Source organism: Protopterus annectens, chromosome 5.part0 (assembly GCF_019279795.1).
Source record: "Protopterus annectens isolate FY-2018-M chromosome 5.part0, PAN1.0, whole genome shotgun sequence".
Taxonomy (NCBI): domain Eukaryota; kingdom Metazoa; phylum Chordata; order Ceratodontiformes; family Protopteridae; genus Protopterus; species Protopterus annectens.
Window position 1 is genome coordinate 1,510,526,293 of NC_056735.1, and position 20,512 is coordinate 1,510,546,804.

The 20,512-nt window shown below is 39.8% G+C and overlaps 1 protein-coding gene across 1 annotated transcript in view; it reads right to left on the reverse strand.

Moving 5' to 3' along the window:
* The window catches only part of LOC122802390 (E3 ubiquitin-protein ligase listerin-like), a 1,831,112-nt gene that overhangs the window by 54,900 nt on the left and 1,755,700 nt on the right, over positions 1 to 20,512 (reverse strand). Inside the window, exon 26 of the mRNA XM_044072016.1 lies at positions 2,429 to 2,623. Coding sequence (XP_043927951.1) covers positions 2,429 to 2,623 — 195 coding nt within the window. The remainder of the gene's footprint in view (positions 1 to 2,428; positions 2,624 to 20,512) is intronic.

Here is a 20,512-nt window from a genome sequence, read left to right on the forward strand (position 1 = left end):
CCTTTAGCGACCACCTCCCAGCCTTTATGCATCGCTCAACTAGTTCCTCTCCACACCAGCATCAATACATTCAAACTCATAACCTCAGTAGCTTCAACTCAACTATTTTCTCAAATACTTTCAAACAAATGAACTGGCAAATTCTAAACATCCTTCCTCTTGACAAGGCTATAGAATACTTCAACTCTGTCTTCCTTGATACTTTAAACTCACTAGCCCCACTAAGAAACAAAAGTATAAAAACTGAAACTGCTCCTTGGCTATCCAAAGAGACAAAACAGATTATGCACCACAGAGACAAACTCTAACTTCAATGGGCGTATAGCTCTCTAACTTAAATGAGCTATGAAGACACACACACACAAATAACAACCACTACAGGGATACCAAAAGGCCTATAAAGCGACGGCAAAAGTCGTGCTGAAGGGAGAAAAAACTATCTCTATTCAATTAAAAACAGCAGAGAGACACCAACAAATTAAATCTATTAATGATAGAGCTAAATATATGCAAAAATAGCAAATCTTGACAAGGAATATATAAAAAAAATGTCACAACTTAGCCACGGCCAAGATGAGCGCATCCAACCTCGTAAAGCAGCAAATGAGATCTGGGGAATTACACCACTGCATTGTGGGATACCTTCTTGCCACGAGCCAAGTTTGAGATCTTCAGCTAAGTATTCAGCCGAGTCGGAGCCGAGGATCGGCTACGAATCCATCATTGTAAGAACGAAGGCGAGATAGGACAACATAACATCATTTGTTTTATATATTTTACCCAGTGTCCAAAATACAAGCAAAACTTGCTCTTAAAGAAACCAGGACCCAGACTGGACAATAACAGATTTCAGTCCCCCATTAACCATTTCTGACACCAATGATGGAATTTAGTATGCCTTCTCTACTTTAAAATTCTTCACTGAGACATTATCCAGGTCACAAACTTATTGATATGCTCAACTCAATCCTTGTCTTTTGGAGATTTTTACTATCACTACTTTTAATTTTTTTCAAAGCTTGTATTTTGAGCTTATTAGAAAGTAACCATGGCTGTAGATTTGCACAATTAAGTCCTCACTAATCACACAAATGACAAAAGATATCTTTGGGACACTGTATGAGACACCCTTGCTAAAAAGCCCTCTAATAAACTTGGGATCCTAATTAAGCAATTCTGCAAGTCAAAAAAAAAAAAAGGGTAAGAGCAGATGGTTTGAAACACTGAACAAACCACATACGAGATATATATTTTTTTCAGAATATGAATATCAAATACTATTCAAGCACATTAATAAAAAAATTATGAACTAAGTTTCAGAACAATTTAATGTATAAATACCTAGATAATTTGGGGATGTTTTGGGGCAAGCAGCACGAGTGCTGGGAGTCAGACGTAGTAGAAAACATTTACAAGACTGTCACAATAAATTTATAACTTGAAAATAGAGAGATAGTTTTAAAAGACAGCCCAACAGAATGTCATTGGGAAATAGAACTACTACAGCTGCTAATAAGAAACAAATGAAAAACTATACAACTTACATAATCAGGACACATGGGTTTTATCAATGTTACTTTGTTCAAAATGGCATCCATCTTTTTTTTTTTCAGTCAAATCCTAGTTAGTAGCATACTTGGGTATTGGTTTGTCAACACCATGGAACCTTGGAAGTAATGAAGTATTCCCCTTACCCTAAAGGTTCAACGATCTTTGATTTAATACATTTACAGATCTGGAGATAAGGGGTATAGGTGTCTTGCCTTTCCCTGAAAAATTGTTTTTCTTAGTGTTCATTATGAAAGTTAAAAATGTCATGATGTTGAATTTAGTTTTCTAATGTTTTATGCTGTAACTGTAGCAACTCTTAACAAATTTCTGTGAATCCTACATAATTGGGGATAAGTTGTGCAATGCACATGAATTTACACTGTCATTCTGTTTGTACAAAATATTTATGGTGAATAAAACAGTTGTGGATATGTGCAATATTATTGGTGTAAGCTTTGTTGCAGTATTGCAAAATACCACAAAAAATAAACTGCAGAAAAAATGCCTGCAGATTAACTAAATCATTAAGTAAAAAAACAGAACACAGTTGGACTACGGAGAAAAGTGAATGACATGGCACAAAGAAGAAAAAAAGAATGGAACATGTGACTTAGCTGTCTTACTATAACTTACATTAAAAGCAGGAGAACACATGATCTGATGATAAAATATCAGCCTGTACAATAAAGTTTCCCAAAATTTTTGAGGAACATAAGCATCTACTAGAACTAATACTTACTTAACTTAGACTTATTGCAAAGGCAGGAAAACAGTATTTCAGTTTACAATCTCAGCTAAAGGACTGCAGCTCAGCAAATAAATTCCAATCATACTGCGCTTTAGAGTCATCTCTACTTGAAATACCTGATCTACTCACCTGATGAGTAAGATAAGTGTTCAGCTGTAACATCCAGTTGCGCCACTGTTGCACAGATACACCAACTCGTTTGCCACTTTCTACAGTTATTGATCCAAGAGGGTAGTTCTGTGGCAGCTGGATGCAAAGTTCAATAAATACATCATCCACTGAATAAGTAGCAATCACTTCTCGAGTTGTAAGGCGGGCTTTGACCTGGGTTGGATTGGGAGGGGGAACAAAAAAAATAATTTTACAAAACTTTAAAACAAAACTGATACAGACTACAAAGGAAGTTACAGAAACTAAAAATAATCCTGAATTTTACTAACAAACAGTGAAGCCCTTATTAGCAGCAAAATGATAGGCATTCTACTGAACTACGCTGCCAAGCAGTGATGCAACACCATTATTGATCTTTAGTTAGGTAAGGGAATACTACACCCAGTTTTAGAGTTCTCAAATTATGCACAGTTCAGTACATCACAGGGGCACTTCAGTAAAACAAAGTGCATATGAGTGAGGCAAATACCTTAAAGGAAAACCTCACCTTTTCCTGCAGTTTAACTTGATTCTTAGGTTGCATTTCTCCCTACAATATGGGTCCAATATTACGGAGGTACCAGAAACCTGCTTGTACTTTATAAAACTTCTCACACTGTCTCTATCTGCATGACATACCACAGACACAGAGAAATCAGTAGTTTATTCTGTCAAGTACTGCTGACAATCTTAAAATGGCAATCAGTCCAGCTAATGTCAGGAGCTCAGCAGATGCTATAAAGAAAGACAGAGAGGTGTAAAACTGTTTCCACTGTCTTTACTGCAGAGAGGAGAACTTCTACTGATTCACAGCTCTTCAGTAGACTACAGCAGCAATCGTTAATATACGTCTTACCTTTCTGCATCCTCAACATATTGTTCCAAAAAAAAAAAAAAAAATATATATATATATATATATATATATACATACACACACACACACACACACACATATATATATATATATATATATATATATATATATATATATATATACATACAGCAAGTACCCATTGCCATAGCCTTCAGAAATGCATTACTGCTATCAGTCTCATGGCTCCTATTTTAAATGAATACATCCTCAATCTCTTCAGTTCTCAGTGAGACAACCTTTGCATATGAAAGTTACAGAATTACAATACAACATTTCCCTGAAAAGTGAGATGTGGTTGAGGGTTGTGAGCTCAGTAAAACCCTCAGGTGAAGCATAATACAAATAAATGATTCTTAAAGGAAAATTGCAAAAGGTTTGCATGACTGCTTTAAGATCTTCTGTTATGCTACATACCTCACTCAGATGTACTAACTCAAGTCAAGTACAAGTATTACAGCAGTCAAGAATGACAACTGGGTGGAATACTTAGCAAAAGATCCTATAGATCCTGAGATAAGTAAAGATGTAAATCCGGACAACTGAAATAGTACTTGAAAATCCTCTACAATCTGGGAATAATGAACCCAACCTTAAATATTTAAAAATAAATTTATTCCTTGGGTATGTCCTCTCCTCTAATCACAGTTCTGCATGTTCTTAAAACAGCCTGATGTCAAAACTACTTACATAAGGGCATCTAGCCACTGAGTCCCCAGTTCACTCCCAAACACTACCAATCACAGGTTCAGCCAATCAAAAATGACAATGAAGATGTGACACCTATACTGGTTTCCAAAAGCAGGGGATGGATGGAAGGAGATTCCTTGCAAAAGGGGAGAATCGATGGGCATCTGTGATATCAAATCAGTCCCTTTGTGGTAGGGATGCTTTTCTGTCTACAGATCAATTGACATGTTAAGAATACATTTATGTTTGCCATCAAGGACCATACTTAGTGGATATTGCTACTGGGTTGAATCCCAAGCAGTAAACCATCAGGGTGGAATGATAAAAGAGACAGCTCAAGGAATAAGATTTTAAAGGGCAACTTTTGTAGCTTGAGTTCTGCATAATAATACTTGCTGAGGATATAGACAGCAGTTCAAATGGTCATGGCACAGATGTCTTCAATAACGGCATTTGTGAAGTTAACACTAAAAGCAGATGCACCTCCCCTTAATAAGAAGCCTTTGATCACGGAATTTTCCAGTGGACAGTTAGCCATCTGTGGGTAAAGGATGACACAGCTGATTTGTCTGGCAAATGTGATTCCCTTCACTTACACAAACAGTTGTTCAGTCTTTCTAAAAATAATGTTTACACTTCAGCAAAATCTTTGCTTTGGGGGGGGGGGGTCGCACATTCAGTGTAAGGGGTGATCTTTGTTCTTGACCCAACAAAGTAACACAGGGAGACAGATGGACCAGTTCAGGAAAATCTGAAAATCACTACCAGAAGGAACTGTATGTTAGTCCAAAAGGACATCCAGTCTTTTGAAAAAAAAATGCCCAACAAGTTAGGGCCTGCACTGAGATCAACTCAGCAGAAGTAACAACCCATCAGGAAATATTTTCCAGGCAATAAACCTCAGAACCACCAAACAAGTAGGTCTCTATGGACGCCAGGAAAGCCTATTAGACATGAAATTCAGGTCCTATGGAGATGAAGGGTTCTTTAAAACAGGACAGATAGCAGTACTCTCTTGGTTCTTACTAAGCTTACAATCCAGGAAAACACATCACTCAGTACTGATGAGAGGCTAAAAACAGCCCTCATTAAAAAGATTTTCCTCACATATCCCATGTAAAAATGTGACTACCCACCCAGTTTCCAGACTGGTTTTAATGGTTTTTATTTATTTAATTTTATATGAAATTATTAACTGGGATAGAGCACTGAATACAACTGACCAATTTAAGTATTAGTCTGGGATACATTTGAAAAGAACAAGGAAACAAATCTAACAGCAGACACACAAAATTGTACATATAACAAGAACAGTCTATTTTACAAACAGGGTATATGCCGAGGTTAAGTATTGCACCATTTAGTGATGATGATGTGGTAGCGGAGGTTTAGGTGTCTAGAGCTTATGTTTCTTTACCATTGGTTTTATTTAAGTGACGGATATCAAGAAGTGCTCCATCATTCATAAAATGGAAGGCAAAGCACAGATCACTCCACAGCGGTCTACATGACATTGAGTAGAAAGACATGTTTTTTAATCTATCACAGCAGCTAAGGGTACAGAAACATGTGATCTTTTTTGGTGAAGTAACACTCTCAAGTTGGTTTAGGTGTGCTTACTGAGGCACATGCCAAACAGGGCACTGAATGAATGTATGTATGCATGCATGCATGCATGAATTTATTTTATTTGTTTACCAGGGTAGTCTGACTGAGCTAAAGCACATTTTCAGTGGATTTCCAGGGGAGAAAAGCTCCACAACTGACATAACAGATGTAACAACAGACCAACACAAAGTTGACAAGCTGAGTTACACATACTCTTCATCTGAGGTGAAAAATACCTTTTATGTAGCATTAGAAGATAACTATTCACAAAATGAAAAATACACAATTTACATTAAAGGTTCAAAATGCTGTTTACATAACATTAAAAAAAGAACTATACACGCAATGAACGCCTATGCATGATCGTAGGAAGGATGACTTGACAGTACTAATTAAAGGTACTGATAAGTAGAAATGGTAGTGTGGAAAAATGGGCAGTATTAAAGATTATAATGATGTTAAAATAGTGAGGTGGTATGACTAGAAAGGTAAGATAATTACTAGGGAATTTCAAGACCATAGACGATGTCAGTATCAAGTCAACTATGGTTCTAACTTGCACTGGAAAGTATTGCAGTTGATTTCATTTTTGAAGTCTGGAGGTATAACATTTTACAGACTGGACAAATGTTCATGCTACAGGGATTTCATCATCAGATTACTGTTGCAGTAGCCTAAACTAGATTGGACCAGCCAGCCAGCTTCCAAAACTTTAAGGTAACTTCTGTGTGTCCTAATCACTGTATGGCTCGAGGAGAGCAGAATAAAATCAGTGGTCAGGGTGCCAGAACTTCAGAATTTTCTTGCAACCAAAGTGAGTACTTCCCTGCAGGTTTTGGGTAATCAACAGGTGCTTCAACAAGGCTAGACAAATGTACCCCAGGGGGATTACCTTCCACTTCATCCTTTTTGTGAAGGAATTTGTTTTTCCAGGACATTTAGTGGTGATCACAAAACATTTTACCTCAGAATCCTACATTTTGGGTTATGGTTCCCATAGGAGAATTCCTTACATATATATATATATATATATATATATATATATATTTTTTTTTTTTTAATGTTAGGATTTGCAGTTTTGGGGTTTGTCATTTAAACAGTTTAACTGAGAATACCGTTTTTCTGTCACAATGTTTTACCAACTTTACTAAGCTCTGCTAAACACTTCTCAGACACCTGTGGGGATTCCTATATATCTATAATGACTTTTTGTGGAAAAAAGTGTTTCTTTCAGGCAAGTTTTATTGCTATGGGCTTGGAGGTAGTCTGTTTGTTGGACATCATTGAAAGTTTTTACCTGAAAAGTTAACCCTTCTGTCAGAAGGTAAAACAGACTATCAGGTTCAGCTATCCACTAGTCAGACACCTTTTGCGGTTTACAGACAGTCAAGGCTCCCTCTTGAGAATCCCTTGTAAATTATTACTTTTTGTGGAAAAAGATGATACATTTCTGTCAAAAGTGGTGGGTAAGGGTTGGGACGGGTGTGATTGGTGGTTACTACTAAAAGTTTTTAACTGAAAACATAAATTTTCTGTCAGGAGCCAAAACGGACTTTTCCAAGCACAATTATCTCCTTATTAGATTTATTAGATTCTTTTTATGGCTGACAGACGTCCCTGGTTCTATATAGGATTCCCATGTAAATTATCAAGTTTTGTGGCTAAAAACTGTTACTTTTTGTCAAAACTGCTTGCTTTGGGACTGGGGCTAATGTGTTTGGTGGTTGTTACTAAAAAAAATTTTCCTCAAAGACTAACTTTTCAGTCAGATGGTAAGAAAGACTGTTCGAGGCTCCTCTATTTGCTTGACAGTCACCTTTTCTGACTTGGACTTGGGCCTGGTCCTGGTATCCCAACCGTCCCATCCCCAAGCGGCAAAAATGGAAAAGTTAATCAGGAGGCCTCCCCTTCACTTCAGCATTGATGAGTGACTCCACTGTGGCATGACTGTTGTTCCTCAGACTGCTTATCACTTCTCTTGGTCCCTCTGTGTGCTTCTTGGGAAGTCACTTAGGACGGGAAGGCAGGCATGTTTTCTGCAGCTGTTCACATGCCCTGTTTGGGTTATGGAGAACAACTCTTGTTGGCATCGGGAATACTCCTTCACTAAGCTGCTGCTTTGAGGAACTTCTTTCTCAGGGAAGGGATTGCCCTTCAAGGCACACTATCTTTTTGGGGTCTTCCAGAAAAAGGGAAAATAAATTAGACATTTCTTCTCCGATAACATATAAGGAGATGTGGCTTAGCTTTGCTGAGGATTCATTTAAAGCTTACAAAAAAGATATTCCAGAATCAACCAAAGATATTATGATTTGTTACAGGGGGATTTTCTCCAGCTTACAGCTATTCATCCTGTGTTGTCTGCCTTGGATGCTTTCTTTACAGCCAGCTATGTACATGCAGTCAGCCACCTGCTCTCAGAAAGTCTAAATTATTTAATAGCCCCAGAGCTAAATATTCCTTTTTCTGCTGGTTTCCTTTGTCTATATGAGAAAGACTAGCTGTTGAACTCTTTTCTTCAGAGTTTAAGACATCTCTGTATTCCTCTGTTTCTTCTATATGCCAAGATTACTAAATGTTTTCCAACTGTACTTACGAAATTTCTTATGATCTCTTTAGAGCAGCTATCAGTGTCAGTGTTGTGAAGTGCTTTTACCAGTGCACGACAAAGCTGAGATTCTGAATGGTTCACTAGATTAAGAGGTGGTCTACGGTCCTTTCTTTGCTGAGGTACTTAAAACTGACTATAGGGAAACATGAATGCAGAGGGTTGCCCATTTTTTCAACCTCCTTGCAAAACAGAACAGAAACTTTCCTGTCAGTTCTGGTCCATTTTTCACAAAACTGTATACGCATTTTCAGCAAAACAAATTAAAAGTCAAAAAGCAATGACTAGGAGGGTTAATCAAGCAGGAATACTCCCAAATTTAAGGATTACCTACGATATCAAGTTGACTATATCCCCCAACCCCACGTGTTCACATTCCCACCCTGGCATTCTTGGAAAGCTGTCCCAAAGTCTAGGTTTTTACTTTCCTCTGTGGTACACAGAATCTTTCTAAATAGAACATTTTTCAAGATTTGTATCCATTCAGACAATCCTTGCTCCCTCATCTTAACTTGGAAGCCGCAGAAGATATAGCAAGGGTGTTTTTGAAACCTGTTCTCCCAGATCTAAGATGGAAGGGATTTTATTCAAGAATCATTCTGGTGACAAAAGAGGGGGAGACCAAAAGTTCTCCCATAGGCTCTACCTTACTAGACATCCTTTCAAGTTTTCTAGTAACTATTTTTAAAAGATGTTTAGCATCTATTTTTTTTTTTATTTTCAAAGTCTATAATAGGTTTGGTTTACATACTCAGATTCTGCAGGGCTTTCTAATTGCCTGGATCGAATAACAGCCACTGCAGACAGCAGGGAATTCAAAGGTTTCTGATTTTAAACAACTACTTTATCGCAGTCTCTTTACAAGTTGCCAAGGATCTCTGGTTAAAAAACAAACAAACAGATAAGTAAAACTGTTTTCACAACCTGAGTTTCCAGGTGAATACATTAAAAAATGTTATCATTCAGTTTCTTAGGAATGTGTTTTTTGGAATGCAAAATGCCACATCTCTCAATGTTTTGTTTTCTCCTCAGCAAATACTGAAATGTTACAGACGGGAGTTTCAGACATTTCCCAATAAAAACTCGCAGTGGCCTGGGACAATCTCAGAATAACAGGCTCCATGGCCTCTTCTTTTCTCATGATTCCTGTAAGGAAAATTCAAACCTGAGCTAAGATATAACATACTGGCTATCCACCACTTTTTCTGGTCTATTCTGTCCTCCCCTTCCCCCACAAGACCTATTACAGCCTAACCTAGCTTTCTTAAGCTACAGGAGCCAGTGTCCTGGCACTGCTGTAACTTTAACGTTAGTACCGAACTGTGTCCTAGTCCCTCCCTTATTGGAAAGCTTACCTCTGCTCCTTGCTGGTCCCCACATTTAGCTAACTTTATATCTTACAATTGTCTAGTCAAATTTTAATAAATATTGTATTAGTATACCATACCCTCATCACAAGCTTACTGATAATTTTATTTGAAGATCCTTACCTGCAGACCTCAGTGCTGCCCCGCTCTGTTTGCTCTTGCTAATGCTCGGGCTCATTCCACTCCCCTACCCTGCCCCCATTTCCCACTCACCCCCACTACCCCTAGTCTTATACCTAGCCATCTCCACCCACCAAAACTCCAACCAATCACAGATTAGCCACTCCCTGTCACTACCCTACATTAACCTACACCAAATTACATACCCTTCCATATTCCCACCTACAATGATGAAACAGTCACATATTCATAGAATAATCACTATCCTTCCATGCAATCTCACTATCCTATTTATCCTAACACTAACCCTCTACCTCACCTCCTACCAAACCACACAAAATGCTACCTATGCTACCCCAGCAAAACATACCTCCACTTATATTCCTCACACTCCTCTTTACAGCCAACACATATCCCCAAGCCTATACCATCACACTACAATAGCACCTAACTCACTCATTTTACTCCCAATCACTCCTAGCTCACCAACAACCAACAAAAAACAAGTATATAGCCATCCTAACTAAACTTTCCAAACTACCCAATTGATCCTAGCAGGAGACATACACCCAAATCCAGGGCCTAACCCTATGCAACCTATCACAGCTAATTCAACCTTCTCCTCTAGCCATCAACCCACTACTAGACCAAAAACCAGCCTACTAATTCTGAGCTTAAATATTCAAAGTATTAACAATAAGGTACACTCATTGCAAGCACTACTATCCACCTATTCCCCTGATATAGTATGTCTGATTGAAACCTGACTAAAGCTCACTACAGCAAACAATGAGCTCCATCCTACTGGATACAATGTACTACGCCATGAGGGGAGGGGTAGCATTACTCTATAAGAACACCCTAAATATCACCATTATTAATCCACAAATCCCTTCCTTCAATAACTCTGAACTCCTCCTAGCTAAACTCAAACTTAGCAACAAAAAGTCAATATTATCACATGCTACATACCACCAGGTAACAACATCCCTATCCTAGAAGCCTTCCTACAATGGACAAGTCAAAACCTGCCCCAGGAAACTATCATCTTCAGTGACTTTAATATAGACTGGAACACATGTTCAGCTATTAACCCCACAAACCATATCCACCTCTACAGTTTCTCACAAGTCATCCAATCAAGCACTAGATTAGGAAATGCAAAAATCAAAGAAAGCCTCCTAGACTGGATCTTAATACATAAGACCAACACCTCTTACCAAGCAGGCGTCCTCCCGGACTCCCTTAGCGACCATCAACTCACCTTCCTACTAAAATTCAAAACCCAGGCCAACCCTACCCCCATAATACAAACCCATAACACAAAAAACTTTGACCCAAACAAATTCAAACTCGAGCTAAAGCACCATAACTGGAACATACCAAAAGTACTACCGCTAGAAGAAGCCGTAACCCATTTTGATAACACTTGCCTAGAAATCCTAAATGCCCATGCTCCAGCCCAGACCACTAAACTCAAAATGAAAACAGCCCCCTGGCTTACCAGAGAGACTACAAATAGAATATCAGAAAGGAACAAAGCCTGGTATCACTGGAGAGCCCCAAAACCCCCAGCAGCTAAGGAACAATTCCAAAAACTTAGAAATTACACAAAAAGCAGTTCTCCTAGATAAAAATAATTATTTCCTCCAGCTACAAAACAAGCATCAAAACAACCCCAAAAAATTCTGGGCAGGAATTAATAAACTACTCCACCCTGGCAGACCCTCCACCCCACCTCCAACCTCCACTAGTGAGATCACAAATATACTAGACATGTTTAACAAACACCTCATAGAAACTATTTCTAATCTTGTTCAAAATCAGCCCACATCCGCCACCACTAATTACCCAGAACCTGTAGATAGACCCAAAACAACCTTCTAGTTTCAACGCATCCCTACCAACTATGTCAAAAGGTTGCTATCCAAACTCAAACCTACTACACTAGCAGCTGATGGGATGAGAAATGTATGCACCACTAACTTGTGCCATACCTGCTTAACGACCAACTTCTCTCTCCTACCCAACATGGATTTCAGCCTTCTCATAGCACAACCACTGCCCTACTCTCTTTCACAAACCTCATCAACCAAAACAAACACGCAGGCAATCTAACTTCTGCCATATTCTTGGACCTGTCAAAGGCCTCGGATATGGTCAACCATCTTAAACTATTATGAGTCCTTACTTATCTTGGCCTTAGTAACCAAGCATTAGCTTGGTTTCAGAACTATCTAAAAGGAAGACAACAAGCAGTTCGGAGGGACAACAACCTATCCACACTGGTACCCATCACCACAGGAGTCCAACAAGGTTCCATTTCAGGTCCCCCCCTATTCTCCATTTTCACCAATAACCTCCACAGCATCTGTCAAGATGCAACAGTTATACAATATGCTGATGACTCAACAGTTGTCTGTTCAGCCAATGATCCTCAGAAACTCTTCTCTATAACCCAAAAAGTCTTCCATAACATTGAAAACTGGTTTCTTAACAAAAACCTAATACTAAATCCCAAAAAACTGAACTGTTGCTATTTACACCTAACAAATCTAACACTATACCCAGCCCATTTAATATTGTGTCCAGGGATGAGGCTGTCATTTCCCCTGATGCTCACACTAAATTGCTAGGAGTGATCATTGATAACCTAAAATGTGATCAGCATATAAAACAAACCATTAGAAATATCCACAAAAAGCTGGGAAGTCTATATAAAAATAAACCATTTCTAACACAACCTGCTAGGATAACAATTGCTCAAACAACTCCTTTCCACACTACTTTATGCATGACCCATTCTCACCAACTTACTCAAAACTGAAACTACCAAACTCAACACATGTTAGAATCAAACTGCAAAATTTGCTACTGGTGGCCCCTATCGAGTCCACCACTGCCATTCCCTAAAACAACTTGGCTGGCTTGAATTCCCTAATCTCCTAAACTATCATTAACTTTCCTTTGCCCACACTCTCCTACTACTTCCAGAAAAAACTCCAGCTTTGGCCAATCTACTAGAACTACAAGTTAAACTAGACAACTTCACTCTAGCGAAAAAAATAAATTAATCAAGGTCACCAAGACCAACAACACATCAGGGGACTCCCTCTTTCCTAACTACATAGGCAACATTTGCAACATCCTACATACTGCTATTACCTCAGCAGGCTCAAAGGTTACATTTAAAGGACTCCTTAAAGAACACCTAAAGCACACATGGATATGCACATGTTCCCCACCTGTCTGACCTCCCCCCCTCAACCCTCTCCCCTTACTCTTGGCCTCTGACTTCAGCTTCATCAGCAAAAGAATGCAACTTCACTAGCTTCCTAACAGATCCACCTCTAATTCTAACTCCTTAGTCAATACGCATATGTCACTGCTAGGACACTCGTTATCTATCCGCTAAACTTTTCTCTTTACACCTCTAGTCTTATTTTATACTTAAGCTACTTACACCTCCTGTTTTTCTTACTTAACCTGTTATCCCATTTCCCATCTCTGTCTCTTCTCCTGCTACTATATTCCCCATGATGTCTAATCTTTGCTCTCTTTGTTGCTATACTCCCTAGTGTGCGAACCTGCTCACAAATCAACTGTACAAAGCAAAAAATGCAACCCCTACTAAACAATGTTCACCATTATGTAATGCCTCAACCTAAAACTGTAAAAGATGTGTTCAGTCTATGTAAATATGTTAAATCTGAAGCTTCAATGCCATGTTACTAGCCAATGTTAAGTTTGGTACTATGTAAATTTGCATTAAGCATGAATGCTATGTTACTAGGCAATGTTAAGTTTAGTACTATCTATGTAAGTTTGAATGCTTCTGTATACACCTTATATTTGCTTAAAATTTAACTGTGGAGCTTTTCTCCCCGTGCCGCCGCTGAAAATGGACATGCATCCAGTCAGACTTCCCCGGTCAACAAATGTAAAATAAATAAAATAAATATTAAATAAGAATACAAAACACTTTTATACTGTATTTTAGAAGAGATGAGAAAAAAATAGTGTGATTTATTTTATGTCATCATATGGTGGACAGTTCATCTTTACAGTTTGTATTTACTTTCTGGATTACTTTTTATACTGATTTTTATTGATGAGATGTGATCACTAATGTGATTATTTAAGTGAGTTTATAAGTAAACGATTTTAGTATGAACAAGTCCAGAGTCCTAGAGGATGAAAATCCTTATTTCTGTTATTTATTATTATTTTTTATTTATTATTCTGTTAAATAAAATTGCTGCTAGAGCTTTGTCTGTGTTTTTCGAATGATATGAAAAATATGCAGTTCATTCGTTTTTTTTTTTTTTTGCTATAGGCATATACATAGTTTATACACACACATATTTACTTTTATATATATATATATATATATATATATATATATATATACACACACACACAAACACACATATGGATCTACTTCAGATGTTCGACATTCCAAAACATTGACTTTCATATGGCCGAGACCATATGATCGACATTTTGAAATGCTGAACATCTCCTACATAACATAAAACACACAAAAACACTTCACTAACTGCATTTAGCAGGGGGGTAAGCCTCCCTGCACCCCCACACCCCCTGCTACTTAAATATTCCTACTCAGAGATTGCACTACAGTGCAGAAAGGGGAAATCTCCCGGTTCCACTCTGTATAGGGATCTCCGCTATACGTGTTCAACATTTCAAAATGTTGATCATATGGTCTCAGCCATATGAATGTCGGAATTTTGAAATTTCAAGAAGACCCATAGATATATATGTTTTCATCAAATTTAAAAACAGTCAACACCAAATCCATTGAAAAATATGATTAAAATCACACCCAACAAAAAAAACAACAAAAAGTGACTTGCACACTGTTGATACACAGAGAAATATGAAGAAAGATACTGGCAAGACAACTTAATTGCTCAAAAAAATTCACTCTGGTGAGAGCACACATACCCTTAAAGAATGTGTTCCTCTAATAAATTACTGAAAAGCAGTTTTCTGTTTTTAACCTCAAAGATCTGCCCACACCTGCTGCCAAAACACATATACCCACAGCAGAGTAATTTATGAACAAGAAAGAAGCATATTGGATGGAGCTATAAAGGAGCAGGAAACAACAGCTGGCAATTAAATCTCCAACAGCAAGTAAATGGAGTGCTTCACCCTCTCACTCCTCTTGTAGATCTAGTCAAAAAAAGAAAACCATACACAATCCTCGACAACCACATCCATAACAACAACAAATAGCGGGACTCTCCCATTTCCTATGTGCATGTATTCAACAAAGAAGAGAAAACAACAGTCTGCAACTACTTTTCTGACAATTCAGACTATCAACACAATGGAAGGTATTCATGAATGCACCATGACATGTGCACCTCTGTGTACATGTTGTGGTCACCTTTTGGTATTCAGCAAGTGTCTTAACATGGGGCTGCACAGTGCTCTAGCACGATGACGTGCAGCACCACAGAGAACAGTCTCTCTACCCATGGTGGATACTGCCTACTAATAAGGTAGTTCAGGGAGAGAAGCATATGCTAATTAGTCATGTGCTCTTTACCCTGGAACCACCATGAGGAAGGTATCCACACTCTGAACAAGTCAAGATATCACTCCTCCATGTAAATCAGCATGGCTGGCCCTGCCATACTGCGGTACTGAACATGGCCAAAAGGCCATGTTCAACTACCTACCATGACCTTTGGTATGGAGTTTGGGGGATGATGGGGGAGCCATTAGATACTAGGAATAATTCATCCATGCAGTGACTTAATGCCACTGGCATCAGTAATGGGATCAGGAGATGGGAGAAACACTAGCCACCAGGGATATATTTAACATAAATCCCTTATTGTTACTGGCATCAGTAGGGAGGGGGGATTGGGGAAATCACTAACCACCAGGGCAACAGTATACTTAAGAACTGCACTGGCAGCACTATGGGGATCAGAGGGGTGGGGAGAAGCACTAGACACCAGGGCAACTACAACTGTGCCATAATGACCCTTAAACTGTTACGGTAATCAGGAGGTGGTAGGAACCATGAGAAGGAAGACAGGGTATAGATATGGGTATGGGGACTGGTGTGTGTGTGTGTGTGTGTGTGTGCGCGCCTACACGAGCAGAAGATTACTACCGTGATGTGCAGCTCAGCAATGATATGCATATTGCAGTTGTAACTATGATTCAGAGATATGCAAATTAGCTGATAATTAGGTCTTACATGGTTCATGGGTAATGTGTCATTGAATTGCAAAATACAATGTCATGGGAACAGGACTTTTCTAGTGAGAGCCATATGCCTTGAACTAGAGACTCTACTGAATTCCAGGGAATGTGAATCTACACATCTATGGATTAGGTCGACAAAACAAGCAGTCGAAACTGAAACCATATAAACAACAAAAATAAGATTAAAACAACAACAAAAATTTCAAAAGGAGCTACATAGCAGCATACAAAGTAGATCATAAACTTGGTAACAGTAGTGCATGTAAATGGAAAGGCAGCCCAGACATAAGAATCTACTGTCCTTCTGAAAAAAAAGCATTTGTATGAATTTTTAGAAGGTCCAGTAGTTTAGCCTTAAATTTCTGTAAAATTCTTCCCTTCTGATATGAGAGGGCAAGAGTTTCCATGTGGCAGCATACCGTGTTATCTGTAGCCTAGGATGAAATAACAAAAGAGCATTCATAAAAAGTACGAATAGTAGGATGTCTTATAATATAACCCTGGGACCCCCCCCCCCCCCCAGTAAAGTTCCCTATACTGAGATCAGGTTGACAAATACCATCTGATTCTGCTTGAGGGGTAGCTCCAGTACAAGTTAAGAATGCCCTCATCAAAATCAGATTTTTTTAGTTCAGGATAAAAGGATGGAATGATTAAGCCAACTCTATGGAGTAAAGGCATAAAGCCCTGATTGCTGCAATTGACCCAAGTTCAATTATCAGTTTGGGTGCCTGTAGGAGCTGGTCAGGGAGGATGTGTGCAAGTCCTGTAATCTCACCCAGCTTGGGGGGGGGGGGGGAGCAGCTCTGGCTCACCAAAGAGGAAGCACAAGATATTCACGTAGTGGAGTTCCGAGCTGACTAAACCCTGTGCTATCATTATTGCAATTGCATTGTGCAGCTGTGGGGAAACTGGCGTGTGGGGTTTTAATACCCCTTGAAGGCAGCCAATGTGGGCTCAGAGAAGTCACCAAGGGGATGGTGCCATAACTCCCAACCGTACCGAATCACTCGGTTTTTACCGAGTTTTGGGGTCCAAATGAAGGGGTGCCATGATTCCAGAGTGGCACCCCTTCATTTCCTATTTTTTTGCTTTATTTTTTTAATTTTCGTGCTGTTGGAGCTGACGTCATCACGTGCAAGATGATGTCAGCTCCGTCAGGCTATCAAGCCAGTGGGAATTGAGCTGAAGGAGCTCACATCATCTCGCACGTGATGACGTCAGCTCCGGCTGGCTGAAATTGAATTGCGAGTGGGTGGGAATGGGGAAACAGCAGCACTGTTTACGGCAGAGGAGAGGAACTTTTTTGCGTGTGATAATGACAGAATTGCAAAGCTGGAAAGGCAGAGGAACTTGCAAGCAGGTATAATTGGCAAAGCTGGAACGACAGAGGAAGAGGAACTACTCATTTCAGGGAAAACAAGACTCAAGTAAGGAAAGGTGTGTGTGTGTACCTTTTATTACAACTGCTGAATATGTTTCATTCTGAGCGAAGTTCTTGCACACTATCCATGTGACTACACTTCACCATACATTATCTCTGAAACTGATGGAATGTTGAGGTTTGCTGTACCAGGACTTTTAATTCCTCGGGTTGCATAGGAAACCGGGCTGGATCATAGTAGTAGGGCCACCCAGTGATCCAAACGTAAGAAATCAACTTAATTCCAGCCCCTACCTAAGAAACCAAATGAGGAAAATGTGCTTTAAGGGCAAGAGGGGAGGGCCTTGGCAAAAACACATTTGCTGTAGTCTTATTAACATTTTAGGTGTCATGTAACTAATTTGCTTTACTCAGGCAGTAATATAGGAGAAACTAGGGGGCATTTTTATGCTGCATCCAGCAAGGATTGTACTTTTAATGTACAGTACGGCTTTAAAATGAAATAATTGTTTCTTATTACTGCTCCCACCCCCAAACTGCCCAGTTTATTAGCACAAATTGGAGTAAGGGGCCGACTCTTTCTCTTACTCGCTTCGAGTTTTGTGAATTACAGCCAACAAACCCCTCCCATCATGAGTTCACTTCTCTGAGTCAGATCTTAACATTTTAAGCACAGGGAACCTAAGGCGGGCTGTATTACTGGAGAGAAGGAGCGGAGCAGTTCTTGTTTAGAAAGGGAACAAATAAAAGTTGTTTCCAAAAGCAGAAAGCTTTCATTGTGTGTGTTTATTGTCATTTCAATATCTGAAAGCTGTAATTTTCTTTTTCTGTCTACTGGATCTATAAAACAGTTCGAGTCATGGCTATAATCACCTTTTGTAGCCAAAAAACTGCCCACCGGACTCTGGTTCTGTCATGGAAATCATTTGTGTCTATGGCCCTGGTACTGGTAGTTCCATTTTCGGACAGGTTTAATTTAGATGTGGATAATCCTACCCATTTTTGGGGTTCTCCGGAGTCTGGTCTTTGAGTGACTTAGTGAACATAACATTTCATTGCAGCTTGAATAGGTTCAAAGGTAGGTACTACGCTATCGGCTCAAGGGCCTACATAAGCCTAGCCAACAAGGTTCCCTGGCTTACGCCACCCAAGAAAGTTATTTTCCTGTGCCACTGTCGAGCAGAGACACAGAAGTGATCCCCGGGGTGTATTTCCTATTTCCCATCCACTCATCAAGATTTTTCTTGAAGAGTGCTAATGAAGAACTTTGCTTGACATAGATGGGTAGCCTGTTCCAGAGTATGGGAAGTCTCTGGGATAGGAATCTATCCCTCCAGCATGTCCTGTTTATTGTGGTGACAAGGTTTAGGTCCTTAGAGCGTGTAGCTCAGAGGGATTGGGATTTCTTTAGGTGTAGCATGTCCAACAGCTCTGGATTTGACACAGCTTTATATGTTAGGCAGAGATCACCTCGGAGTAGGCAATATGCTACGGAGTAAAGCTGGAGTTTTTTGAGATGGTCAGTGTAGGGCATTTGTTTGAGTCCAGCAATCCTCTTTGTGAGGTACTTCTGTGGCCTTTCAAGCTGCTGCAGATGTCTTGTGAGGTACATTCCAAAAGGGGCGTTGTACTCTATAATGGGTCTAATGAGTGTCGAGTAGAGGGGAACGATGACCTCTTTTTTCCTGGATGAGAACCCTTTTATGATGAGGTGTGCCACGTAGAAGGACTTCCTGACTACTGTGGCGATGTGACTATCAAAGGAGAGACTACTGTCCACCTGGGTCCCAAGGTCTCTTATCACGCATTCGGTGTTAAGTAGATTGCTGCCTATGTGGTAGTTCATGGGTACAGAGTTTTTACCAAAGGGAATGACACTGCACTTTTTGGCATTGAGCTTGAGGCCATGGCTCTAACACCAGGCATCTATCTCAAAGAGGCCCTTCTGTAGGATGTTCACATCATTTGGGGACTTGACTATGGCTCCTAGTTTGCAGTCATCTGCGAACTTCATTAGTCAGAGGCCTTCTGTGTTAGCCTGTATTTCAGAGAAGTAGATACCAAACAGGAGCGGTCCCTGGACGGAACCCTGTGGTACTCCACTTGTCACTGGTCTGAGGTCAGATTTGGAGTCTGCAACTTTTACAGTGTGGGTTCTGTCAGTGAGCCAGTTGGCAACCCATCTTGTGACATAAGAATTTATGCCTAGTTTATTGAGCTTAGCTATAATTCCAGAAAGGGGGATGGTGTTGAAAGCCTTGGCGAGGTCAAGATAGGCTGTGTGAACCACCTTACCCTCAATCTATGGCTTTGGTGACTGCCTCAAAGAAGTCGATCAGGTTCAGGAGGCATGATCTGCCTTTCACAAACCCGAACTGGCTGGGATCCAGAGTTTGGAGGTTACCAATGTCTTTGTTTATGAGTTCCATGATGATACGTTCCATGGCCTTGCAGACCAGGCTCATCAGGCTAATGGGCCTATAGTTCCCGGGATCATTGGTGGCTCCCCCCTTTGTGGAGTGGGATAACTGTTGCTGTGCGCCATTCAGTGGGCACAAAGCCTGATGCGAGGCTATTATTGAACATGGTGCTTAAGTGAGGAGCCAGTTAATTCTGAAGTTCGTGTAAAACGCAGCCTGGGATGTCGTCCGGTCCCATGGATGCTGTGTTTTTGGCTTTAGAGAGTGCAGCTTTCACCTGCGTAGTTGTGATTACAGGGACTCTGCATTCTTCCTGTATAGATATGGGCCCTTTAGGGGGGGGGATAAAGTTAGCACTGAACCTATCTGCCAGGATGTTGGCAATATCAGTTGGTTCTGTAATTTTCGTGCCTTTGTGCTGTAACTCAGAGCAGATCTGGGTGTTGCCATTGAGATTCTTGACATAGCTATAGAATGCTTTGTGGTTGTCCTTGGAATTAGTGGCGATTTTATTTTCGCAGCTAGCTCTGGAAGATCTTATAAGGGATCTCAGCTTCTTACTGAGGCTGACCAGGGAGCTCCTCCACTCATGGGATTTTACTCTCTTTTGCAACAGTTTCTTCCTTCTGTTGTACAGTTTGTTTATGGCAGGGGACCACCAGATTGGCTTCTTTTTTCTGGAGGATAGCGTCTTGGTTCTGTTTGGGATAGCATGATCCATGTACTCATTTAAGTGCTTATCGAGT